General features: G+C 41.4%; 2 protein-coding genes across 2 annotated transcripts in view; one reads left to right on the top strand and one right to left on the bottom strand.

The window, feature by feature from the left end:
- The window catches only part of BAIAP2L1 (BAR/IMD domain containing adaptor protein 2 like 1), a 36,039-nt gene extending 20,386 nt beyond the window's left edge, over positions 1–15,653 (top strand). Inside the window, exons 4-14 of the mRNA XM_033073658.1 lie at positions 5,539–5,600; positions 5,695–5,766; positions 6,113–6,250; positions 7,317–7,469; positions 7,894–8,061; positions 8,789–8,939; positions 10,047–10,254; positions 10,534–10,611; positions 10,946–11,111; positions 14,476–14,516; positions 15,059–15,653. Of these exons, the coding sequence (XP_032929549.1) occupies positions 5,539–5,600; positions 5,695–5,766; positions 6,113–6,250; positions 7,317–7,469; positions 7,894–8,061; positions 8,789–8,939; positions 10,047–10,254; positions 10,534–10,611; positions 10,946–11,111; positions 14,476–14,516; positions 15,059–15,134 (1,313 nt within the window). The 3' untranslated portion in view covers positions 15,135–15,653. The remainder of the gene's footprint in view (positions 1–5,538; positions 5,601–5,694; positions 5,767–6,112; positions 6,251–7,316; positions 7,470–7,893; positions 8,062–8,788; positions 8,940–10,046; positions 10,255–10,533; positions 10,612–10,945; positions 11,112–14,475; positions 14,517–15,058) is intronic.
- Positions 15,654–16,775: 1,122 nt separating this feature from the next.
- BRI3 (brain protein I3) lies at positions 16,776–27,652 on the bottom strand. Its single transcript, XM_033074438.1, has 3 exons — positions 27,400–27,652; positions 25,770–25,887; positions 16,776–17,164 (listed from the first exon to the last, which is right to left on the bottom strand). Exons 1-3 carry the CDS (start codon positions 27,566–27,568, stop codon positions 17,032–17,034), a joined length of 420 nt encoding a protein of 139 aa, XP_032930329.1. The 5' UTR covers positions 27,569–27,652; the 3' UTR covers positions 16,776–17,031.

The raw sequence follows: 27,652 nt of genomic DNA, 5'->3' as shown, positions 1-27,652 counted from the left end.
TGGTCATGTGTCAATGCCATTTTGTAAAATGAATTATAGGGAGATTTAGTCCTGAATTCCTATTCCATGTTCGCTCATGCAGTAAGGAAAGGCAGACTTGACCTAGTCCTATTGATTTATGTCCATATTAAAATTAATTCTACAGATGGGGGGAGTGTGTTAAAGCATTCTGGACAAATTGTCTCAGAAGAAAAGTGCAGTTAGAGCTGGGCAAGTTTTATATTATTTTATCCTTCTTTATTATTTTCTTCCTTCATATATTACATTCAATTAAAGCTTTTTGGTTTCATTAAAGCATCTGTTGCATAGTTAAATCCTTCCTATCACAGAATGATAAATTTAAGACCTTTGAATCTTAGCAGATGTTTCACTCAATTATATTTATTTGTTGCACTGTATTCCTTTGAAACTTCCTGTTTTACTACCTCCTGGGGGCTACTGTTTTCAAAGGACTTTGTTTCTAACTTTCCCATGTCATAAATGCCTTTTTTCTGGGCTGAGGGTGACCTGGAGAAAAGAGCATCTTGCCAGCAATAACATCTAATAACACACTGGGACTGTGCTGTCTCCATGTGCAGCTTTGACTCAGCCTTTCATTCTCTTGCTTAATAGAAATAATGATGTGGCTTCATCTCTAAGACACAAAGCTCATCAACCTGTCCTGAATATAAAACAGGACAACAGGAGGTAAATGAGTGATATAATTAAGCATTTTGCCTGTTCTCAGACATCTAAAAAAGTCTCACTATTAAGAGACCTGAAATTTTTCAAGAGCAACCTCCTCTAAATAAAACAAAATTGAAGTATATTTCAAGTAAGCTGATGTAATTAATACTTCTATTGATTCTAATGTAGCTATTTGGTATTTTAAAAGTTTAAGTGATTTTGTAGGTAGCTGTTGATACTTGTTTCTATGACAGAACTCTATTGATTGAGTTACATATTTGTTTCTAACTTGAACAAATTCTTTTAGACTTCACAAGAACAGTCAACACAAGGTGAAAAGGCAAATAACCTGAACAATCAGCCAGTGCAAACAGTGAGGTTGAAGTGTAACTTCTGCAGAAGTTCTGGCCTTACAGTGATTATTTCTGAGAGAAACAGCTTTCCTTGGTTTTCATCTCCTGGGCAAGCCAGCCTTTCAGAGATGTTTTCTTGCTCAGGGGATGTTGTAAATGAAGAAATGACTGTTGCATCCTTTGGGCTCATGATTTATCTTTTTTTTTGTAAGAAACCAAACATCATTAATGGAATTCTAGTCTGTATTACTTTCTCAATAGAAAATATAGATACAATCAATAGCCTTGTTTAAGCCTAAAAATATTTCACGAGTTCCTGAAGTTTCAGCTTAAAAGATCTTTCTATGGGTGCACTGAATCTAATTGAAACTGAAATAAATTTACCTTGGAACCATTACTTTTCATGGTCTTATATCAGATTATAGCTGTATTATGACACATGGTTTCAAGAAATGTATATGAGGAATGTTTGTTTAATTTTTAAGTAATTTAAGATATTTGAGATGTTCCCTCAAAATCCTTATCTGAGAGAGATGTTTCCCTTCCCTACAGTGCACCTCTAGGGTAATAGCAAAATATCAAAGTATCTGCGAACATTTGCAACTACTTTTTTGTTTTCTAAAACAAAGTGGGAATATTTAATGTACACCTACTTTATTCAATCACAAAGATTCCAGGTTCAGGGTGTGGGGAGATGGAAAGCAAAGAAAAAGTACTGTTGAAAGACAAGTGTTTTAATAGTTATGTTTATCATCAATACCAGTGTTTTGGGTTTCTTAATTAATTGCATAATATGATGCCTAAAAGTGTTTCAGGTTTACAGGATGGCTGCCAAAATTTGACTTTAGTGGCCTGGTATCATGTTCTCTGGTCATGTTGTTGTGTTTGATAGGTTTGGGGTTTGCCAATAAATGATGTCAATGTTAATATTTGATTATCAGGTATTATGAGCTAAAAACTAAACATGAGCAGCTTTAATATAGAGCAGAATATTTTAATTGATGTGAGAAATACATGTTTGTCTTCACCTTAAGTAGTTTCCTGTACCTTTTTGAGTCTGGCCTTAGGTTATGCTGCCATTAATCCAGAGTAATCCACTGTCTTTCTTAGGGCTATTATATAATTCACCATGGTGATTAAAATTCAAATATCATATTGAAGTTGTTCCATTTCCATTCTACTTGGACACTGTTCTGTGTAGGCTAGGGGTTGTTTTATCTTTCCTGAATTAGTCTTTTACAAAATCTTGTCTCCTTGTATAAATTAATTTGGGAGAACACAATCTAAATGTGTGACTAACCCATTATCTTAAGCTATAAAGAAGTTTCAATAAAGAAACATTATACATGTTCACTGCAAAAATGCTCTCTATTTATTCAAAGTGCAAAATCTGATCTATAATTTAAATCTTAATTGATCAGAGTGTGGTTATTATGGATGAGTTCTTTTCATGTTTTGAATCAACGTTTTGAAAGGGGAAATGAAGTGGGTGAGCCAGTACATGCAGTGCTTGTGCATTCCTGGTAGCAGGGAGGAGATCCCAGAATAAAGTATATAAATATATATGCATTAAGTATAAATATGACTTTTGCCTGATGCACAGTGCAGGAAGTCTCTCTGGTTGAGAGCAAAAGAAAATGCAATTAGGGACAGAGCCACTGACAACTAAACACGCTGTTTAAAATAAACCCACCAACTAACCCAGCACAAACCATTTAGAAGGAAGTGTAGCTTTCAGAGTTCTCTTCAGGACATGTTTTGGCAGTATTTTTTTGTGGCAGAGATGAAAAAACCCGTTTCCAAGCGAGCGCTGCAAGCCTGGGAGGCTGCAGGGACAGAAATAAGCGCGTGTGCGCGTCAGCTTTTCCACGCACACCGCCCCAGGTGAATGGGAGTTTTATGGAGCAGGCAGGGCTGGGGCAAGGCAGGGTGTGAGCCCCGGCAGCTGAGTCAATGCCCTGCCTTGTTGGATGTCCCTCCGTGCTCGGAACGCTGGCGTTGCCAAGGATTAGCTCAGTGCTCTGCCTTGGCAGCCGCTGCTCAGAGCAGGGATTTTACACAGAGGGAGAATAAGTTTGTTTTAAAAGCACAGAAATCTGTAAGGGTAATTATTTTGAGGGCCATTCCGGTCCTCACCCTGAATTTCTGTGATTTCCCAAATAGCTTTCTGGTCTGTGTATGTAAAACTATACAAACTTTGTAATTATATTTGTATTTCTTGTTAATTTTTCCTGCTTTCTTTCATCAACATTTTCCTTTTTAAGTTGTAGATAAGTATTTATAAAATTCGTCTAACCTTAAAAGCCCATTACAATCTAAAATGTATCTTTTGAGTTGAGCTGGTGAAACAAACAGTAGGAACTAAAGTGCATTCACTTCTGGATCTTAAAATAACACTGCTCACCTCCGTTACTTCAAGTGTTTGTGTAAGGAATTGTATTTACTTTTCTATTGCAGGTGAGCAACTAATTACTATAGCACCTCTCACTTCTCATAGTATTTATATTGCTGTAGTCACCAGCAACTTTAAATATAAACACAAAAAACCCACAGCACTCTGTGGGATGTACATACTCAGAAAAACTATATATATTTATTAAAAAAAAGCACTCCTCTCTGTGACTGTGAATTCCTTTTCTTGCTAGTCAAGGGGCTGTTTGTTCTCACTGTATTCTGATTCTTTCCTCTAAGTGTCCTGCAATCTGTTGTGCAAAGAGAGGGGTGGGCACTGGAGCAGGAAGAGGGATTCCTGAAAAACCAGGAGATACACGTGTGTTTCTTCCTGCACCACCTGATGTTTCCCCACAAACAACAATGCAGACCCACATTTTATAAGATTTAGTTGAAAATCTGCTGCCATACTGCTTCACTAGAGATGCAGCTCTCATTTCAAAGAAGCTCAGATTTTGAGATGATGTAACTGGAGAATGAAAATTCAGAAGGGCGAAAGGTGCTAACAAATCCAGGGATATGGGGACGCTTCTGCCTGATGTGAGAGGGTTACCAAGTCACCAAGCTGCACAATGGGGAGACAGGCTTGGATGTCTGTGCAGATGAGAAAGAAGATGAGAAGGTTCTCATGAAGAGTTCTGTAATTTGTTTATTGAGCCAATTTTTTAATTATTGGCATCTTTTGGGGGCTTTTCTGAACAGCTGAATGATCTGAAGCATTATGGGATGATAAGTTTTTGCTCAGAGGTTCTCAAAGAATATGGATGGTAGAAAACAAAATTCATACAGCGGCATTTTGAGCACTTAATGCATCCTTTCTATTTTAACTCCAAAATGGGAAACTAGAATTGCATAAGGTGGCAAATAGGAGGGACACGAAGTCCCATGCAGTGGCTGCCACTGATGTGCAGGAATTACAGAGCTGTGGTCACTCTGCAGCCCTGCCTGTGCACCAGAACAGCACAACTGCAGGTACCTGTGGTAAATCCAGGTGGGACAAGGGTGATTGAGGCATACGAGGATCACTGGAGGTGTGCCAGGGACCCAGCTGTGAAACTGAACCTGCCAGTCCTGCCAGGAAAACACATCTCTACTCAAGGCATCCACAAACAACCCAGTTTGTGGATCTGAGGGTCCTGGCACTTCCAGTCTGGGTAGCAGTGGGCTGGTCTGGTTTGGGTGCAGTCACACTGAGCCCTGCCAGCAGTGTTGCAATCTCCCAGACAGGGCTGGCACTCTCGGTGTGCCTGTGCCAGGGCACGGAAGGGAGTGGGGCTGATGTGGCCATGAGCAGCAGGCAGGGTGATGTGGCTGGCTGCAGGCAGGGCAGCACCAGCCCACAGCTTACACTGCTTTGCACATCCAGCCACACCCAAAAGATTGAGGGATGTTTCCTCTATATCCTCCTGGAGCAAAGTGGAACAGTTCAGCTTTCAACTGCTCATGGTCCTGACTGGGCTAAGTTTGTGTTGGAAGACAGCAGAGCAGAATGGGATATTCAGGGTCTGTTGTGAGGATGTTGAGGAGTCTGCCTTGCCTTGGCTGTTGGTTAATGCTGCACAGGTGGGAATTCCTGTGTGGCCCAGGACTGTTTTAGCAGGTGTGCAGCAGGGCAACTGAAAGGTTGCTTTGTTGACTCTGAAGGTGCATTAACTTAATAAACACTGAAGTTTAGTTTTCAGATTAAGAAATGGATAGCAACTATTTGGGTAGTAACAACTTGTGTGCTATTCTCTGACTTGGCACAAAAAGAGGCTGTTACTAAACCAACAGGAGCTATTCTGCAGAGAAGGAAGTATTTATTTTGTCTGGCACTCTGTGTCCCTTTTGCATAACAATGCATGATTAGTTATTATTCTATCACTTATGAACTGCTTGGTTTATCTGTGGCCAGAGTAAATTATTCATTATTCATTGCTGTGATGAGCAATAGCAAAAAATTCCCTATCCCTCTAAAATATATCAATTAATGAGTATATTAGTTAAATGTACTTTATCACTCCTCTTTGTTAACTTAAACTTCAGAAGTCTAAAAAAGAAACCAATATAGTTGTATGTTTATCAACAGGCCAAGTTCTGGTAGAAATCTCAAGAACACACAAGAAACTTAATGACAGTCTAGAGGAGAGTGTAAGTTCAATATTTCTTCTAATTAATTTTGCTTGTGAAAATATAAATTACTTTTGCCAATTTTTAATAACCCTTAATTCATTTGTTTTTAAAGTTTAAAAAGTTTCATAAAGAAATTATAGCTGAACTGGAGAAGAAAACAGACCAGGATGTAAAATATATGACTGTAAGTACATTGAATTCTAAAACTCCTATTTTTTTTGTCTATTGCTAGGCAAAGAATTTTTTTAGATGTTGTTTCCCAAAATTTAATTAATTGATATGAACTTAAATAGAAATGCACTTTAGATCTATAAAGATGGCCAAAATTTTCATTTAATTTAAGTTAAAAAGGGAATCCCTGTATGACTTCATAGCCCCTTAAAACTTCAGCAGTTGCTGCACTAATTTGGGGGGTGTGAGCAATATCTCAGAGATCCCAGTAATGCTCTTTAGTCCCTTACCCAGATACATGGCTGGATATATATGGATATATGGTGCATTATGAGATGATGTAAATGCTTTGATTGCAGGCAACTTTAAAAAGGTACCAAACTGAACACAGAAGCAAACTGGATTCTTTAGAGAAGTCTCAGGCTGAGCTGAAAAAAATCAGAAGGAAAAGCCAAGGAGCACGAAATGTAACCAAATATGAGCATAAAGAAATGGAGGTCAGTGCATTGTCTCTTATTTGTTTCTTTCTCTGAATGAGAACTGGTCATCAGAAAAAGTTCATGGTTCCTCAGTTAGTGTGTATTAAAGCCACTCCTAGAGTCTGTACTGCAGCTGCAATTGAGCTCTCACTGCTCCAGTGTACATTCAGAGATTCTGGTTCCTAGATTTCATCCCTTGACCAATAATTGATCTGTAACTACACCTTTATGCAGAGTTATACACAGGGAGCCAGCTAAACCATGCAAATTCAGTGGTAATTTGCTATAGAGTAATTTCCCTGGGCAGGCAGTGCCTGCTTGTGTTACTGCCTTTCCTACTGCCCTTAATCCAACATTGCCATCTTGAGGTGAAATCTGAAATGGCAAGACACGGAAGAGAAACTTCTACAATTAGTAAATCATTAGATTCTCATTGGCATGTGTTTCTCTGAAAATACTTGCCATTGCTATTTTTATTTCCACTACACTTGTACTTCATGCTAGTTTGGTTTTTCCTCCATATCAATTGTAATTTTCAAATAAATCTTTGTGTATAACAGTACAGTAAGTGTAGGTAACAGTAGCCCTATTTCTTACTGCCTGTCTTTTAAGCTGCATTCATAAGAATTGAGGGGTTTTTTAAGGTTCTGGGTCTGAGCTCAAGGATTAGCATTTAATGAATCCTCATAATCTCAGATAAATATAGTTTAGTCTTTTTAGTAACTCATTTCCCCCCCCACTAAACGAAGCAGACATTCATCACAGCTTTGTGTGAACAAATGCAGCTGCAGTGGTGCAGACAAAGGTCATTAGTCTAATTTGAACACACACCACACACAGCCCCCTCACAACCCCTGAAAAGGCTGTTAATTGCCTGTAGGGACAATACACATTCACCTGATGAGATCAGGGAAGTCAGATCTCTGCAGGAAAAGAGAGGGATTTAGAAGCAGAGCCACCCTATCCCACCCTGCCTGTCCAAAAGCTTTTTCTAAAGCTTTCAGAGTTTACTTAACTAATTGGATATAGCACCAAATAAAACTCAGAGGCTCTATGTGATTCTTTTTTCCTCTTTTTCCTTCAGTATTTGGAAACTGTGAGCTCTCGACAAAGTGATATTCAGAGATTTATTGCAGAAGGCTGCAGAGAAGCTCTCCTTGAAGAGAAAAGAAGGTTCTGTTTTCTGGTTGACAAGCACTGCAGCTTTACCCAGCACATGCACTTCTACCATGCTCAGGTCAGTGCTGGGAGTGTAAACAGAAATTAAAATTGAGTGTTTCCTGCAGCATGTAAAACAGACTGCCAGAAATAGAAGAACTGAAGTGCCTGACAAGTGTTGTGCCCAGTTAATAGAAAATGTTTACAATACACTATTCTATGAAATGTACTGTAGCAAAAATCAAGGGTTATTGGGAATTTTTTTAAATCATGTATTAAGAAAAAAATACATGGACTGATCAGGTACTTCCAATATCTGACCCTGCAGAAGAGTTGTTTTCACAATATGTTATTTCTTTCAAAGAGGTATTCCTTAGAAGAATCTTAGAAAATACTCTATTTTGCTGGTGTAAACATCTTGATATAATGAAAGTTAACCAGTAGGTTTGTGCAATTTTATGAAAAAGCCCGTCTTTGACAAGTGTCTTTTAATTTGGATGCAGTGTGCAGACTTCCTAAAATCCAAGCTGCCTGGCTGGGAAGAAATCTGTAGTGATGCCACCAAAGTGCCTGAAAAAGTCAGAATGATGATAGATGAAATCAGGACCCCTGGTTCCACCCCAGTTTCGGGAACGCCGCAGCCTTCGCCGATGGTGAAGAGAAACACCCTGGTAAGTTCCTCATGGCTGGGGGTCTCTTTAGTGGGTGTGGAGAGGCTTCAAGAGGCTCTGTTGAACCTCAGCATTTGGGATATCCATAGTGCATCTCAGCTGGAATACACTAGGCTTGGGTATGGAACCAAAGTCATGGGGCTGAAGCTGTGCTATGGGGAAAATGCGCAGCAGAGAAGGGAGAGCACAGGTCCAAACAGGGCTCAGCTCTCAGTTGGGTGCCCATGGCTTCTCCTGCAGAGCTCAGCCTCAGGGCTACTTTGGTTCCAGCCATTCCATTTCCACATTCTTGTCTGTAAGTGATAGCAATTACATACTCAGTAGTTCAATATGAACTTAAGAAAAATGTTATTTTCTATTTTCTTTCCTTCTTCCCTTCATAATTATTAGCTTATTAGAGTACAAGTGAAATTCTCATTTCTGCTGGTTATGTCATCATTAGTTGTTGAATTTCTCAATGATTATAGTAAACATCTAAACAAGAAAAATCTGGAGATCAACATGCTATTTGCAGAAAAAAGGCTACTGTAGCCTTCCCACTAGCAAGAGTTTATCAAGCCTCTTACAAACCTTCCATCAGCAATTCCATAGGAACATGTGGGCTTTATGTCATGTTTAAATGTGTATCCTTTAGGAATACTTAAGCATTGCTCTCTAGAATTTAATCTTGAAAAAAAGTTATTGCTGTTCCCTCAGCATTGTGACACTGTTGTTTTTGTGGCTCCAGATTGGAAATGATTTTTATCCTCACCAAGAAAACGCATCCAAAGTGCCCCCAGCTCCCACAGGCAGGGCGTACACGAGCCCACTCGTGGACATGTTCAACAATCCTGCAGCAGCTCCCAAAGCACCTCATGAGAACCTGAATCACTCAGCAGGTGAGTGTCCCTTCCCTGCAAAGTGGGGAAGTGTGAATGACATCCTGCAGTGCTCAAAATCACCTCAGGGCTTCTCTGCTACCACAGTGATGTGAATGCCAGGATGTATAGGGGAGTAGGAAATGGTCTTTATAAAGGATTTATATAAGTTACCTAACAAGAGAGAGATCTGTTATAAGCTAAATGTTTGCACTAAAATGCAGTTAGGATAGGTACTTTCCATTTTAATCACTTTCTGTTTGTCACTGATTAACCCAACTTAACTATTCTCATGGCTTGCAATGTTATCAGCAGAAGGCACTCCATGATTTTGAGCAGGATACATCTGAGTGTTCAGTGCACACAACAAACACTGACAGTCTCACTCTGGTTTACTTTAAGGGCATGTAGCAGTAAGGGAGAAATGCACATGGGAGAAAATGCACACAGTCTTGTAGTTCTTTTCCTGAAACTGAAAGTGCTAATAAGATTTGCTTCTCAAGTGTCTAATATTTTATATTAGATTTTTATACTTTCTGTGATATAGGAAAGAACTAGGCCTAGACCACAGCATAAGAAATGCAGAACTCTTCAATGTATAATAGAAATTCCAGCATTTTTTCCTTAAAAATGCATTTACAATATAATGTACTAGTCAAATAACATACAGTTTTAAGCCCTCCTTTATTTTTTTCTGATAAACAGCTCATGTCCAGAAAGTGCCAAGTGCATGCAAGTCTCCCCAGTGCTGAAGCTGTGTTGAGGCACATTTGAAAATGAAAGTTGGATTTTATACACAGTTCCTTTTTTCAGAAGGGAAAATTTTCAAAGACCTTTTACAGCTGTGATTGTTTAGTACTTTTCATGGCAAAAGAGGAAAGAAGTAGCCAGTTAAAACTTACAGAACCTTTTTTGCCTGTTGGTTGCACTTTATTATGTTGGGTGTGTGCTTCTAAAGGCACATGCAGTTAAGAACTTCATGGTGATAAGAAACACTGGCAGTGAGAGGTGTCTAAGTACAAAGTCTCAGAACTCTATTTGCACTTTATTTTTTTCCTCTCAGATTACTAATTGCATTTATTTCTGTGTATCTAATTTTTGGGGTTTTTTTTTCCTTTTTTTGGACAGAGAATTCAGATTATGCCAATTTATCACGTTCAACTTCTGTTGCCACGGGATTAAATACAATGAAAAGGCAGAAAGTGAAGACAATCTTCCCACATACTGCTGGAAACAACAAGACATTGCTCAGCTTTGCCCAGGGGGATATCATCACCCTGCTGGTGGCTGAGGAAAAGGATGGCTGGCTTTATGGGGAGCATGACACAACCAGACTGTAAGATAATCAATATATTACCCACCTTGAACATGAAGTAAAAGCATTTCTCACCACAATATGTTAGCAGACATTAGTAAATTGTTTTCCACCTTTCTTACTGGCTGTCACTGACTAGGGATTTGGGGTCTCCCTCTGAGGAAAATCTCTGCACATATTTAGTTCTAGCATCATCAGAATTTGGTATCTTCAAAAGTAAAATCTGTATGCTGAGTCTACTGTTGTATTTTGAAAGATCTTTCCAATTTTATATAATATAAAAAACCTTTCCCTTTACAGAAAAGGATGGTTTCCATCATCATACACCAGACCACTGGATGAATCAGCAGAAGAAAAATCCTTTGCCCCAGTGCCAAGGTAACATTTTGGGTGGCATTTGCACAACTGCACAGATCTTCACTAACACTTATTTAAAATGTTATTTTTGTGCTCATGTTCTTTGAGGTTCAGCAGCATGTACAGTAAATACTCTCCAACACTTTGTAGTACAGTGCCTTAATAATGTTAATAAAGTGTTTTAATGGTTACACACAGACCCAAGGAGTAGCTTTAGAGCAGCCTTAATTCAGAGTCCCTCTGGCTCCAGGACATTGCACCCCATTATTCACTCCCGTGCTTTCCTGGTGCTCAGGAGAAGCGAGAGATGGATTCTGGCACCTGAGAATGGCGTTTGTTGGGTTCTGTCTTGCAGCCCTGCACCAATCCGAAGTGTTAGTTCTGTGAACCTTGTGGAGAAAGGAGAAGTTGTCCTCCCACCACCAGACTACCTGGGGGCTGCACAGCCAGACAGACGGATGGAGCCTGCCAAAGGAGCTGCTGGGAAACCTCCGAGCGACAGAGCGGAGCAGGCAGGCCCGGTGAGTGCCTGGGGCAGGGAATCCACACACCCCACCCTGCTTGGATGGGCTCTTTGTGAGCCCCTGGCATCTCCCACCTCACCTACCTGTGCTGCACTTCAGCCCTCGGGCCCTGCTGGCACCAGGAGTATCAGGGGCTTTGCCATTTCAGTCCGTCCATCCTCACAGGAAGGGAGAATTGCTCAGGGACAGAACTGCCAGTAGCAGGAGATTTACCCTGCACAGAACTTCTCAGCAATGGAATCTGTCAAACATGGAAAGAAGTTCTCACAGAAAGCAGTACAAATCCATCACCTGCAGTGATGTCAGAGCTGCGGGGCACAGGGGACTTAGAGCAGCATAAACTCTGTTAAAGAACCCCATGGGTGCGCAGCTATTGCTGAGGGAGAGCTGTACTAACCCCTGGCTGTAATTCAGCAAAGCTACAGCTAAGTGAAAATACATTTTTATGAACAGATAATGTATTACAATGCCATTATTCCTGCTATTTAGGCAGCATTCAAAATGATTCAAAATGAAAACTAATCAAATTAGGCAATTACTAGCTTTTTTCTTGCTGCTTATTTTAAGTATTTTGCTGATGTGTATGCAAGGGTGATGTTTTTGAGACTGTCTCCAAAAAGCCTCTTAAAGCAGAGATCACATTTTGACAGCAAAAGACCTAATTAAATAAAATAAGGTTAGCATTGCTAAAATATAAGACCCTGTACCAAAGTGAGATGCAAAGTTCCATTAGTCAGTGCCATAGGAAACCTCAGGAATCAAAGAATAACACAATTGCCTGCCAGTAGCTAAAAAGTTGTATTTGCTATAGGTATGACTAAAATATTAATATATCTCTCAATGTAGGATCTAAAATTATGGGTTGACCTGCTGACAGATGTTTCTGCTTTCTAAGTGAAATCTGGTGAATCCTACAGTAGAAATTGGAGTGGCCTTTGTAAATTTGTGCTTTGTGGAAGTAAAACTAAGAAATTTAAAAAGCAGAAACTGAAAGCTTGTTACACCACATCTTGATTAGTGGTGAAAGAGTCCAGAGGATGACAACTTATACAAGTATTCTGTGAAATAGAAAGGCATCAGGAAACAATGGCTGTCTTTAATGAAACCTCCTCTCCTAGTCCTTTAAAGTCTACTCTTAGGATGTTGGGTACATGAACAGCGTTTCTTACCTAGAGCTGTTGGGCATTATCAGGGCTTTTTGTTATACTGGCTAGCAAAGAAAATGAACTGTATTTAAAATAAGTAAGAAGAGAAGTATTCACTTAATAATCACTAATAATCACTTCAAATGCATCACTCTAGAACTCCAGAAAAAAATACAAAACATGGGAAAGACAAGTATGGCATAAATTACATAAACTGACTGTAACATATGCATTTTAGGCTATTATCTGCATTTCAGAAATATGGAGAAATACATGATTTTAACAAATGGGAGGAAAGGAATTATATTAATTTTGTTTCTTGTGAATAGAGTGTTTTCAAAGCAATCACTTCTGTAATCAAATCACAGACTTGTGTCTAGTTCTTAAAATAATAGGTTACCTCACTGTACAAACATAAAAAGTGTGAAAGAAAGTGTGAAAGTTGTTGCTGGAGATTTGTGAAGCTACTCTCAGTTAGAGATCTTACTCCATTTCATTATGAGTCATGTTTTGGGATGCCCTTTTTTTTTTATCTAAATATTCCTACACAAAAGATTTGCACTTTTTGGGGGAGCCAGAACAGTTTCATATTAGCATATATATTTGAATTCACATTCAAGTAAGTGGGTTTATTTCTCAGCAATGACCCTTGTGGTGTAGGAAGTGTGCAGGTTGTGCAGTGATGTTTCTGGGAGTGTTTTCTGTGAGGAATGAAGCTTTTCTGCTGCATGAAATGACTATCAGGAAACATGACCTAAATCTCAGTGTTCAGTTACTTTCAAAACAAATATCTAGGAACTTCTAAAATTATTCTGAAGACCAGCATCTGTATTTTGGCATATTTGTGGTTTTCATTTTTGAATGAAGGAGCCATGAGCCTCAGTAATGGTGTAATGTCAGAACTGATCCATGGCTCCCTCAGCCTGTTCCTTGCTGTTCAGGCCTGCAGCATCAGCTTGGCTTTCAGGTGTGATTATGTCCAAAGCCCTTGGGAGGTGCCAGTGCAGCAGGGAGAGCTCCATGCCCTGGGACCAGGTGACTGACTAAAGAGCTTAAAAGAATTACAGAATGTGTGAAATGCTCTCAGGATCCCTGCACTGTTCTGCTGTGGTCACTCCATTCTCAGAAACAGGCATCTTAAGGCTTGTTTTGGTTTGTGGCATTGGGTCAGGGGGTCTAGGAATAAATTTAAGGCTTGTGGACTAACATTCCTGTTGAACCAGAAACTCAAGAGGAATGGCAGATCAGTTAGTTGGCAGAGCTCTAATTAAAGCAATACAATCTCTTTGGAGGCCAGAATGGAAACTGATAGCTCCTAGGAGTGGAAAACAAATACATCTTTTTTGATAATCTAAATTTCCACAGCAAAAGCAAGGCTAAAATAAATTAGAAGCTCTGGAGTACAGAACAATGACCACTTTTGTTGAGGCACCTCCTAACTCACAGCAACTGCTTGACCCCATCTTAGGACAACTTTTGAGGAGAGCTGCTGCACTTGCAATCATGTGTTTTGTTCCAAAATCACTATTTATTTTCCTTCTTGCAGAACTTCCTTGTCTTTCCTGCTTCCCTGCAAGTCCCCAACCCCCACACCTCCATAGGCTTTGGAAATAAGCCCAACATTCTACTGGGCTGGCTTGTACACTCATACAGGATTACAGACGTGTAAAACAGTCTGTTCACTGGGCCTCCTATGCAGAAGCAGGAAATGATTCAAGGCATCTTATTTTTGTTTCAGAATACACAGAAAAAATAGCTCAGGATTTCAAGGAAAGATGAGGAATGGTTCTGGCCAGTTAAACTGTTCATGCTGTGCTACACAAGACAGTAATACGCACAACAGTATCAACTATAAAAAAGATTTAATAGTTGACATAGCTTTGAGGAGGCTTGGTTTTCAGTAAGGTCTATTCATTTTTCTTAATTTTAAGGGCTAATTAGGCCTAATTCTAAGGTCTAAGTCTATTTACAACTGATGTACTTGAGCAATTTCATTGAAATCACAAGGCAAGCATGAGTTAAGAACCTGCTGAATGAAACACAGCGTGCCTGGAATGGAAAGCCTGACAGGCTTTGGTTCAGCACTGAAATTTGAAGTAATAAAAGCAAACTGGCCATACAGATTAATTACAGGCTCTCTTTCCCTTAGCAGGCAGCAAGATCACCTGTAGCACATTTCTACAAATTCATGTAAATACCTTTTTTTTCTTCCACAGAAACCTGACATGAATGGCATTATAAAACCACCTTTTCTAAGGTAAAATACTTTTTTACACTGATTGTGTTGTGTTTTTATATTGGCTTATTTAATTTTATTGATTATAAGGGGAAATAAGGATGTTTATCATTAATTTCTCTGTGACCTTTCCCAGGCACTGCTAGAACAATATGGCTAAAATTAGTTGCACTTGCCTCAAGAGTGGCATCAAGTGCAGTACAGTACACAGGCCCTTCTCAGAAAAACATGTTTCTCCAGTAGCTTGACAGGGAGCAGGACTTAAAGAAAGGTTTTAACTGACTTTGTGGGTTAAAAGTAAAAATCTTTGAAGATTGGGAGCTATTTTAAAAAGTCCAGATGTAACTGGGCATTAACTTCCCAAATTTTTGGCTCACAGAAAAGTGATTCTTCATGTGTAACCTCATTTTAAAAATTCAAGTTAAACTAAGAGTTGCACTGAATCCCTGAGTCTCAGAACCATAACTTAGTGTTTGACAATAGCTTGGATGGAGGACCTGAATGAATTAATTTGGGGTTGGATTGCAGAAAGCCTTCAAGTAACTTCATGCATTTCTTTTCAGTGGAGAAAACCCCTTTGCAACGGTGAAACTCAGACCCACAGTAACAAATGACAGATCAGCACCGATTATCCGATGAATACACGGCTCAGACACGTGTGCTTCCTCCTTATCAACACCCAGTTCCAGCAATGACAATTACTTTCTCAATTTGTCCTAAAAATTTATTTAAATGTAATTACTGTACAATAGACACATGCAGGAATGGAGCTCTGATGTTTTTTAAACCTATAGTTTCTAATGAGGTAATTGCTTTGGGCTAGTGTTTGAGCACCTGGGCTTGACTTTACAGTATGCCTTTTTTTTGTAGTAGGAATTGTGAAAATACTAGAGATAGTTTGGATACTCTAGTGAATCAGAGTAAGCAATAGCTCACAGAATCTTTGGCATTCATTACCTGGAAGCTGCAATGATAAGTTCTAGAATATAAGCCTGCATATGCCACCTACTAAAGATAACAGTGATTTTTTTTTTAAACAGAACAATGTAACAACTGCCTTATTCCAGAATAGAGAATTGCCTGTATAAATGATTATATGTTATTTTGTGTAAGAAAGATACCTTAGGTTATAAATAAATATTTATCCCCTTAAGAATAGACAACTTGTAATGCCTTGCTTAATGTTCACACACAAATTCCAGGTATCAACAGAAATTAATTTTTAGTCTGTGCTATACTGTCAACACATTCTTCAGTGATTTGTCTTTAAAAACTATTGTCAAACTTTAGTCTGATAAAAGGTCCTAATAAAGCAGTGCCATGATTTTTTCTCAAATGCCAATATAAAAAGCAGCCTTTGAAGTTCCTCCATTACTGCAGTGTACCCAAAAGGAAAACATCCTAAAGTTGAAAATTTTTGGTTAAGGAGCTGAACAAAGGCCTGAGTGCTAGCACAATGCAGTAGCTAAGTGAAACTGAGCTTTTAACTTCAGCCACAGCAGAGCTGGGCTGTGATTAATCCTTACTCTAAATCATTCTATTTTACACATGCACATTTCCTGCAGAATCCCCTGGCTCATTCCTTTAGTGGTGCCTACTTCTACTACTATAAACAGTGAATTCAAGTCATGTGAAATGCCTTTCAGTTACTTAGTATCAAAAAATAGTATATGAGCATGTGCTGGCTCCTCTCACCCTGCCTTTCAAGTTCAAGGCTGAGGACAGTCTGCCAGAGAGCCCTGCACAAACATCCCCACCTGAAACACCAGCTTTTCAGAGGGGTAACTTACACCTCAGCCCATCTTCTAAAGCACAGTGGAGGCAACTCAACCTAGCCTGTCTGAGCTGTCAATAATTCAGTATCAGAATTAAACAATCGAAACAATCTAAGATGCAAAAGCCCTTTACTCAGGGCAGCTCGTGGTTGGCAGTGCCCCAACATCTTCCTGCTGCAGGCAGAAGGTTCTGCTGCCTGTGAACCAACACCAGCCCCTGCATGATACAAAACCCTCACTAATTAAAACAGGGCTCTGACTGTGTGTTATTACTTGTGTCTGCAGTGAGGGAGAGGAGCTGTTGCCAGAAGTAGCACACACAGCACTTACAACACTTCCCTCAAATACCTGATGCCCTAAACATGTGGAGTCTTAAACATCATTTATCATCATCATAAGGATTCTGGGACATACTTACCCCTTGTTGTAGCTAGGATTACTACTCTGCTTTCAGACTACACAGGATCATACATGTCAGTAACATACTTAATAATCCAGCCACAAGTTGAGGATTGCAAAAGGAAAAGCAGTTTTATTTAGTTTTCAACAGGTGCCACTAAACATGGAAAACAAGTCAGGTTTTCATGTTTTGCAATGCACATGCTCATAGAAGATTAAGTTTAAATTACATGCAAGAGACTAAATTCCTTCACACTTTACAAAACAGGTCTGAAGCAAATAAAATGATTGTACATGACATTTACATTAGAAAGAGTATGCTAACAGTTGTAGCTTCTGTAAGCACGTCCACGTTCAGCCCCTCAGCCAAAAGCTGCCCCACAGTTAGGGCATCTTCTCTGCCTCAGTGCAAGGCAGAACAGAATCCCAATTGGAAAGAACACAATGGCACACAAAACACCAAGACAAGTGAAGGTGTCCTCCAACACGCCAACCCTGCAAAAAGGGAAAACAGACTCAGTCAAGGACACTCGCCAAGTTTGCCACCAAGTCATCACTCTGCTTTGGCAGTCACGAGAAACCACATCATTTTATAGAGCAAGATAAAGTACAAGGTTTGGGCTTTGTTCCTGGTTTCTACTTCTCATAACTGATTTCCCTTTACAACTGTAGAGGAACTAATTATTGATGTCACATGGCTCCAGCTGACTCCCAACTCCATGACCACCTGGAAATTTTCTTTCAGCACAATCCTATGACAGCAGAAATTTGCCTCCATTTCAGTCCCTGACTCCTTTCTGAAGTGTTGCATCTGAGCATCCCCCAAAATAAAGACAGACAGTAAACCAGAGAACTCAGACTTTAGAAATTTGTGCAGTTACATTAAATAGTCAAGATTTGGAGTTCAGCAGAACACTCAAACAAAATGTATCCTCCTGGTACAGTGAAAGTCCACACAAACAGAGCTGAGTGACCCTGAGGTGCAGGCTGTGAGCAGGGCCAAGGAGCTGCAGTTTCCCTGTCTGCAGTCAGGGACAAGCTCCTGAACATGTAAATAAAGCCAAGAGACCATTTCTTACAGCAATTCCCTGAAACACTGCAACTTGATCAAACTTGGGAACCATTCCCCTTCCCCTCAGCCTTCATCAGAAGCCAAAGGCTTTTCCAAGTTCTTGAAATTCTGCTGCTTATGCAAGTTTGTGCTCCCCTTAAGCTTTCCCTCACTTTAATGAACTTTATTTCTGCTTGCAGAGCTAGAAGTTAACTCTGCATCTGGTACAAAATAAAGGAACTGTCAGGTTACCACTGATCCCAGCAGTAGCTTTTATCATTTCATGTCCTCAGATAACACTCTTCTAAGGCAACTAAAAAATGTAGACAAAGGTCATATCACCACATAGACTGGAGTCACAGCACACAAGTGTCCCACAGCTCAGACTTGTGCAGTCTGTGCTGGACATTGTGGCTACTCCCACAAACTCAGCAGAACATGAGCTGTGAGGGAAGAACAGGAGGCTCTCCTGAAGTGCTCTGGAGCCATGGGGAGAGAACAGCAGTATCTGCACTCTGAAACTTTCTCTACAAAACAACTACTACTCTGCTGGGAAAAGGGTTGGATCTGAAATCCTGAGAAGTGTGTCTTGAAGCAGAACACTTCTGCAGAGCTCATCTCTGGGCACACAGATATGCAAGAGTAATCTTGCATTGTTGTGGCAAAAAAAAAGTGCCTGCCCTGAGAGCTGGAGCTCAGGGAAGTGCCATCTCCTGGGAACACTCTGCTACTAGAGTAGGAATGCAAAGAAATTCAGGGACCAGACCAGTTACAGATACAGGAATAAAAAGGACAGTGCAGTGTTCAGCCAGAACCCTCAGGTCTGGATGAAGCAGCTGAATTTGGCAATTTGCACTTGGGAAATGCACGAAATGCTGACCACCCTCAGACCAAACAGAAACCAGCAGCACAAGCTCAGGAGGTGAGGCCTCTCCTTTTCCCCTGTCCACAGGTTAACCCAGTAACACACTGGATATACTGAGGCTCAGGCACATTCTCGAGGTTTCTGAGTAATTCAAGATGCAGTTTTCACACTGCAGATCCACCCAAATTAGGCAAAGCCCCTTTTCCAGGCATTTCAATGACATCACAAATGACACTGTTTGGAAAATGCACACCAAGTACAGTACACAGCACATTACAGCTGTTGCATTTCCTGCCCTGCTGGCACACTAATGCCTTCTTTTCCTTTCACACACACTGAGCAGTTGCTCCTTTAGGAATCCAACTCCTGCTTCTTTACTGTTTTGAAATCTTCTCCTTGTCTCTTAATAATTCCATATTCAATTCCTACCCTGAAACCTGCATTTGTGACAAGTAAGCCAGTGTGCTTTGTTAAGAGTATAAGCAGCCTATTGATGTGGCCTTAAAGAATAAAGACATTAATCAAACAGAGGGATCAATGAGGGGACTGCTGGTGAGCCCCATCAGTGATGAGCACAGCCCAACCATTCCAATCAACCCTCTTGATCACCTTGCAGGGCCCAAGTCCATTGGTAAGCACATGTCCTTGACACTTTAAAAATAATTTCTTTTAAACTCCCTTCCCCCTAAAGAGAGTTACTCAGAAGTGTTTTGTGGTAGTGCAAAATGCCAAGTTAAACTAAAACTAAACATTAAAAAATTGCCATCCATATTCAACACCAGAATAAGGGAAAAGGCCCAGAGAGGGACAAAGCAAGGCACAGGGAGCACTGCTGGGTTAGCACTGGAGAAGAACAGGGACAGCCCAGGCCAGCAGCAGATCAAGGCAGCTCCAGGGGACACTCACCTGAGCTGTGCCTGCATGACCTCCACACCATACCTGTTGTTTCAGAGCTCCAATCACGTCTAACAGTGTGATTACAGCATTAGCCACACAAACACTTCTTGGCTTCTGCTGATTTATGTCAGCACCTAATTTTAGAGGAACACTTACCCAACCACTGCTTAGCTAGTTACTAAATTTAAAAAGAAAAAAAAAAAACTTTTTATAAGGGAGAGTATGAATATTTTCTGCTTGTATATCTTACTTGAGATGTGGAGTAATTAGAGACTCCATATTCAAACTGTGGATTCACTAACATAACCGAACATAAATTTTCTTCTACAGCATAAACCACATAAAAGCTGATTATAACTGCACCACTCCCACTCTAAAAATAAAGTGGAAAGGTTTATTTATACTGCAAGCAGCATCTTGCATTTAAGCTATAACTGCAGCTGCCAATTCCATACAGTAAGGTCAATTATGCCCACTGACAGGTACTTGAAACCAAACTGTTTTTCAGATACCCCCCTTTCTCAAAGTAACTCTTAAAACATTAAGATCTTAAGTCAGATGCTCAGGATGAGAGGGTTGATAATGAGATCTGTGAGCACAGCACTGGGCCGATTTAACACGTGCAGTTCTAGACTTATCACTACATCACAGTATTTAAATGTGGGCTTATCAGCATTTTTAGACCTTACAAATACATTCAAAGGGTCACCCCAGGTAATCAGAGACAGGCTGACTGTACCACAAGCCCTGCAAGACATGAAAAGAAACTGCACTTGAGAAAACTGCTATCCACACAGATAACTGACCAACCACCTGGAACTTTCCAACCATATCCCATTTTCTGCCACAGAGGTTGGTTGAGTTTCAAAATTTGAATGGAAACATCAGACCAGGGACAAGCATGGACTATGGCAGCTACACACAAAATCTAATTCTGAACACAGAAACAAAACCAGCCAGAGATTCTTTATCATCTCCTGGCTAATGCAACAGCTATGGTCAGAATGTTCAAATCCCACCTGCAGATGCAAAAGAAAAAGAATTGGCAATTACATATGGAACTACTGAGTAAGCACTAGTAAGTAAACTGCAGTTTTGATTTCTATGAAGAGGGGTATCAGCTCCTCCAGTCCCAGCTTGATGGTCTCTTGAATGGTTGTTGATCCATATGCACAAGAAGCAGCTCAAATCTCCATGCAGCCACTGGCTTGCCCTCCTCAGCAGAAGATGTAAATATATGTAAATGCAAGTATCCTTAAAAATCACTTCCAAGTAAGAGGTACAACAGAATTTACAGATTTATCTGAATTTCTTTATGCTTTAGGCCTCATTTCTTATACAGAGGCCTGCTGCAGAAGCAGAGGAATCCTGGCAATGGGAGCAGCCTTTATCTAGCTGTTTGTCTTTCTTGAAATGCCTCCAAAGCACTAGCCTTCCCTGCTGCAGGAGCACCACTGCTGTAATTCCAGTTCTAATCAGGAGATGAGCCTCAAGGCTTCACACCAGCAGCCCAGCCTGGCAAACAAGGCAGAGCACACAGGTCAGAGCTCCCTGAGGGGTGCACATGCAGCAGGGTGAACCACACTGAGCCCTGCTGGGGTTTGTCCTCGTCTGCACACACAGCCCAATCAGCACCACTGTGGTGGCCAACAAACAAGGGCAGCTCCCTCCTCTCTCCCAGAACAACTCACTGCTACAATGAAATCCTTCAAATGGAGACTCAAAGAAAAAAAATTTATGTAATTTGGGGCCAGTGACAGACTAGGCATTAGAGACCAGATTATCATTTTTATACAGTCCCATTAGGGAATACATTCCTGCTGTGCCTCATTTTTCTAAGAAATGAGACTTTATGAGATTAATGTGTTTTGATTATTGTCTGCAAATTAGGTCAGACCAATGAACAAAACCCCTCAGAAGCAGCCAGAGTTGTGCTGTTCCCATTTGGGACCCTGCTACAGGCTTACCCCTCCTCTCTGCAGGGCTCAGCGAGCAGCTTCCTGCTCAGCAGCTGCTGTTGAGCCAGGAAAAGTCCCAGCTCTCCCAGTCAAGAATTCCAAAGGGCACTCGTGGCATCTGCCCAAAGTCTGCTGGATCAAGGCTTTCTTCTTCCCTGTCCTCTTCACAGCACTCTCAAAAAGGTACTGCAAAGTTTGATTCCCTCACAAGGTTCAAAAGAATCTCCAGCTTGCTGCTGGAAACCAAAAATCCTCAGGTTTGCTCACACTAGCAGACCTGCTCTCTAAACAGGTGTTTTGCTGTTGCCTTTCTTCAAATTCCTTGCATATTTAACCAGTGAATATAATTAAATTATATTAAGAATATTTACATGAAGTTTAAATATAGTTGTGAATAACTACAGAAAGCATGTATCCTGAGCAGCCTTTTATCAAAGCCCACACAGCATTTGGGACTGAAATAATAGAAGACTGAAACTTGGAAGGACTTGATCAGCTAAGTGCAATTTTTCTAGTCTACTCCCTCAGGAGACATGTGTGTAATTGACAAAAACAAAATTTCAACCAAAACCTGAGAAGTTACAACTCTCTCAAGTCAAACAAAGCCCCAGTAATTAAAAAAACCCAGCACAACAACAAACCAAAACTATACCTGTGGCAGGGAGAATGCTATAAGACATCTCAGAATAAATACTATTTTAAACTTGTCTCATCTTCCAGTTCAGGAAGAAGCCTCAGTGTTGGCATAATGTGAGACCCACTACAATTCTGGTCCATCAGATGCACTGTAGCTGTCAGAAGTGAAAGCTGCAGCAGTGTCAGGTCCTGTCCCTTGCTCTTTCTCCCAATCAACTGAACATGGTTGAACAGGAAAATAAAACCCCAACAGGGGCCATCACAGGCTCTCTCCTAGATTTTGAAGGAACTGGCTTTTGCAATCATCAGATCAAGAGAAGGTTTTTACAGTTTTTACAAAGACCTTTCTTCTGTTAAATAACAGCAAAGCAAACATTCCTGAGCAGTTAGTTATCGCCAACAACAAAAGACAGAGAAAAAGAAAATGAAAGTGACCACAAGTAAATCAGCCAGGCTGCATACTCCAAGCTAAAAAGAATTCCACAGCAGGATATCTAAAGTCAGTGCCTGTAATGACTCAATATATACTCGGGAACATAAAATAGATTAAAAGCAGGACTTGGCCAAACCTTAAATGTCAAATAGAAACCATAAAGCTGACAAGACTGTGTAACTCAGTTTAATTCTCTGTACATCAGGGCTGAGAGAATAACACACACCAAGACAACAGGATTACAGCCACCAAGGACATTCTGAGAGTGCAAGGAAGGATGGGACACACATTAATACTCAAGTCTGTAACTAGTAAGCAACACTGCCCAGTGATAAATGAGATCAATGTAAGGAATAGCTCTGAGCAAGGGGCACAGCTTGTGAGACAGGACACTCATCCCTCAGATGGCAGCAGTGCTTCAGAGGGAGAGGGCAGGAATGCAATTACCAGCCACCACAGCCATATTACCAACTTCAGAGAGGCTACTTCTGGAGATACTTTGTACTTCTTATGACTAAATACCATTAAAAAAAGCCTGAAGATCAACTGTACTCGAGCCAGCTTATTAACCCCAAGATCACTCATGACTGCAGTAAAATAGACACCAATTCAAGTAACAGACCAATACTGTGTATTTCTCCTCAACATCATCTATTTTAAGTTGGAAATGGTTTTGGTTTCAATCAGGAACACAAATAATGCAACAGACTGCTTTGTATTTCTGATGGCAGGAATCCTCTTGATGGCCTTTAGGTTACTCCATCATTTACATCATTCCACAGCCACACACAAGGCTGCTCCTGGTGATCTGAAGCAGATGAGAAGAGAAGCAACAATCCCTAACGATCATGCACCATCAAATCAGGAAACTAACAGGACAACTGAACTGGTAGTTTAATAACAAAGTTTTTTATATACCATCAATAGCTTTTAATATTTTTCAATGCCCTTTCAACTTTTCAGGGCAGTATTCAGAGTGTAGCTGCACACTGTACTCATGATAAAATAGGTTTCCAGGGCATGGAAGTAAACTAGAACTGTATTTAAGGTCCTGAGAAGTCTAAGAGGATTGAGTTTTTTCTCTAACATAGCAGCCAGTGTAACCTTCCAGAATATGAGCCCTGGCCCTTCAGGCACCCATGAATATTTCTAATATTATGCTTTTCACCCATCCTTCCTGTCCTTTCCCCTGAAATAATACACTATCAATTCCATGACTACTCAAAAAAACCAGCAATCTGAGCTTTTTCTCTCCTACCTTGACACTTGACTCCTGTTCTAAGCACAATTAGGAAAAAACATGGTAATATGGTAAAAGAGACTGACACACTATTACTAGATACAGTTACTCATTCCGGGGATTCTCTGACCCAGAGTATTTCACAGTTTTCACAATTTATTTTTTTCAAAGCCTAACACAGAAACTGAGGATCCAAGAGTAAACTAGGGATTTTGTAGAGAGTATTTTGCTGTAGGAAAGAGTCCACAATGGGTACTTCCAGCTGGGCATACCTGATGACTTAAGAGAGCTATTCAAGTGAGATCACTTAAAAACAACTAACAACAGAATGCAAAAAAAACTGGCTAAAGTTATATAAAGTTGTATGTGCAAATGATTGTTTCAAAAGTCTTTCCTAGACCATCCCAGAAGCCTCAAGCCTGTCTGAGTTCAAGGAGTGTTTGGACAATGATTTCAGACATATGGTGGGATTCCTGGAGTGTCCTGTATACAGGGCCAGAAGTTGGACTAAATTATGTTGATGATTTCCTTCCAACTCAGCATATTCTATGAACTTCCAGAAAAAGAAAAATTAGCAGCAACAAGAGCCTAGCCATTTTAAGTTGTTTCCAAGAGCACTTCCCCAGCAAAATGCTTTGAGCTGTCCTGGGGTCAGGCCAGAAGGCCTGTCTGCATAAGCACACTGCCTGCCTCTCTCCAAGCCATGCACAACACCTGCCCTGTCTTCTGGCTGAGCTAGAGCATCAGCATGTTGATATAATCACTCAGGTGGCAGGATCTACCACATCCTCTGAACAGTTCAGCACTTGCTTTCCCCCACTGTTTAAAACACACCTTCTAGATCAATAGCTCTAACTGGTACAGGTTTTTCAGCCTTAACTAGTGGCACTTCAACAGGCACCTGTTTTTACATAACACCACAGGATACTTCTTATTTGAATCCACCTTTGAAGGCAGGTATTGACTCTCAGACAAACACCAATTCCAACACTTGGGCTACAGCCTCTGCCACATGACATCCTCTGTCACATTCATCACACACCCAACTGGTATCACTTCAGCTACTTGGGCAGGTCTGTTTTCCTACAGGTTCTGAAAGGGAAGGAAGGGCTCAGACCTGCAGAATATCAAGTGCCTCCTTGCAAGATACCCCAAGGGTAACTCCTGTACACTTTAACAGAGGGGAATGAGCCTGCATTTGAGTCACAGCTGGCCAGGCAGGGCAGTGCCTGAACTGCACCAGCAGCTATCCCTCAGCCCAGTATCCTGGGAAGAGAAGAACTGAGAAGTGAAAGGAACTTCAGCTGACTTACAGCACCAGTGAGGAAACAGCGTCTCCTTCCTTTTTTATGGCTGTGATCTCCAAGGGGGAAGTTGTTCTCTTGCTGCAACTCCATGTAACAGCTGACCACTTTTTCTGGTTTTCACCACTGCAGCAGACTGACATTTTTGGTCTGGTCTATCAATTTCTCTGTTCTTCTGCAGTTAAAGGACTTTTAGAGATCTTTTAAAGTTTTAAGCCACCAATGTTTTCAGCCAATACAGACAATCACCCTGCCTGGTTTTGCACAGTTTGTACTGGGAATGGGAACACACACCACAACAGCAGGACTGTCAGAAAACCAGAAGCAACTATGGTCACAGAGTTTCACAACAAAATCATGCTACTCACCATCACCAGACATGAAAAAGGACTTCCTGTCATGCTTTTCCCCAAGAACTGACCAGATAAATTTGCTGCTGAAGTGCAATTTCATTAAAAGTATAATTTACAGATCTTCCTCCATCTTAAAGAACAGATGCATGTTTGAAGTGTCTTGCATTATTTATAGCAGGTGTGTCGAGCCCACCAGGACAAGTCTGCACTACACAAACCACATTCCACTCCCAGATCTTAGTGCCTTTTCAGTTAATTGTAATACACACACACAAAAGCTATTGAAAACCAAGGAACTGTATGGATACCTCTGTATTGAATAACAAAACCCAAGACAGTTTAATTCCTCAAGAGGCATTTTACCTGCAGGCAGGACAGCCACCAACTACTACCACAGAAGTGGTGGTGGCAGGCTGTTGGATGATGGTGTACGTGCTCGAATAGTTCGGCTGTGATGTCGGTGGTGGAGGAACAGCATACCCTAAAACAAGAAAATAAACCCTCAATCACCACACACAAGGCACAAAGAACAAGGATAATTAACAAGTATGACATCAAACATGGAAAACAATAAACGGGAACGCAGTCTTGATTAAGCACTTTAAGCTCTATCAAAACCAGAACTGGAACACCGGGCACATCTAATGGCAAAGCCACTTCATAAACCCAAGAATCAATTTAACCATCCCAAAAGGACACAGAGCTAATAATTAACTTCGAGATTTTGTTTCAATGTTGTTGAGCACCAGGGAAAAACTGTTTAAACAATGACCATGGCTTTCACCATAGCTTTCACTTCTGGATGTTATGTACCAAGAATGTCCCACTCCAGCAGACAAACGATTTGAAGCAGAATAAATCTTCCTCTAGTTTCATGCTTAAATTCTATATACTAAGTTTCTAACTGGAGAGCAAGGTAGGAGTGATAGGATGCAAGTAGAAAGATAGCACAGGAAAAACCCCAACTTTCAGATAGTTCATGTTTTTAGCAAAAGAATGAGTAATTTTAACGGCTGCAGAGAGAAGACAGAAGCATTTAACTGCTTTATCAACATTAAAACCTTTAAACTATAAAAAAAGCCTTTGAAAGGGACAGTTAAATGTACACAGTGTAATAAAGACACAGTTTGCCCAGTTATAATCCATTTTGAGCTTATTTCCCAAGTTCTCAGACTTTCCTCAATCAAGTTATCCATCTGTGAAGCCTGGTAACCTCACTATTCAAACTGAAAATAGCCACTAATACCTGTATTGCAGAAAAACGAGCTTCAAGTTATCAACAGGAAAATCAATGCATAGCCTCAAGGTTCAACTCAGAGGCAGGGGTCTGTGTCTGCTGTGCAACTTTTATAACTTTTGAAGCATTCCTCTTCCCTGACAGGCTACTTCTTTCTTCGGCAGATGTTAGTATTAACTCAGTTAACGAAAATATTACATCTGCTTACCTGCCTAAGTCTGTCCCAGACTACTGGAGTGTATCAGAAAAAACAAACATTAACCAGAGCACAGCGAAGCGCAGGCAAAGAACAAGTTTGGGGTCTGCTTTAGTGCCAGGCACAGCCGTAGCTCCGCCGTTGTTCGGAGGCAGAAACCCCGCACGGGTGAGGAATGCCCTCAATCCCAGCCGGGATTCTGGGGAGAGCACAAAGCGAACACCTCAGGGGCCCCGAGGGAAGGAGCAGAAAGGGAGATGGCGCTTTGGGATCCCGGCGCCGCCGCCTCCCTGCGCTGCCTCCGAGCGGGGGAGCCGCGACACCCCCAGGGCCTCGCCGTGCCGGGGGAGCCGCAGGCGGGAGCGGCCCGGGAGCTCCCAGCCCCAGCCCCAGCCCCAGCCCCTGCCCGGCTCCCGAGCCCGCGGCCCCGGGGGCGCCCCGCCCAGCCCCGGAGCACTGGGGCTCTCCACAGCCGCCCCCTCCCCAGCGAAGGACAGCGAGGCTCTCCACACACCGGGACCCCCCACCCACACCCCCGGGTCGGCGCAGCCCGGACCCACCTGGGGCGGCCGCGGCGCCCGGGTAGGAGTACGGCGGGGGCGGCTGGAAGCCGGGCTGCGGGGTGGGGATGGCGCCGTAGTTGCCGTGGCCGTAGTCGTAGCCCGGCGCGCCCGGCGCGGCGGGGCTGTAAGCGGGGGGCCGCTCCTGCAGCAGCGGTTTGCTGTCCATGCTGGGCCGGCGCTGCCTCGTCCCGCGGGGCCGACCAGGAAGCGGCGCCCGGCCCGGCGCGCGCCGCCCGCCCCGCCCCGCCCG

This window comes from Catharus ustulatus, chromosome 16 (genome assembly GCF_009819885.2).
Source record: "Catharus ustulatus isolate bCatUst1 chromosome 16, bCatUst1.pri.v2, whole genome shotgun sequence".
In the NCBI taxonomy this organism is placed as follows: Eukaryota; Metazoa; Chordata; class Aves; order Passeriformes; family Turdidae; genus Catharus; species Catharus ustulatus.
This window is presented reverse-complemented; position numbering and strand designations above follow the sequence as displayed.

Coding starts and splice junctions, on each gene's coding strand:
- BRI3 (XM_033074438.1), bottom strand. CDS start 27,568: ATGGACAGCAAACCGCTGCTGCAGGAGCGGCCCCCCGCTTACAGCCCC. Junction 25,888..27,399: donor GGGCGCCGCGGCCGCCCCAG/GTGGGTCCGGGC, acceptor TTCTTGTTTTAG/GGTATGCTGTTCCTCCACCA. Junction 17,165..25,769: donor GGTGGCTGTCCTGCCTGCAG/GTAAAATGCCTC, acceptor CCCTTTTTGCAG/GGTTGGCGTGTTGGAGGACA.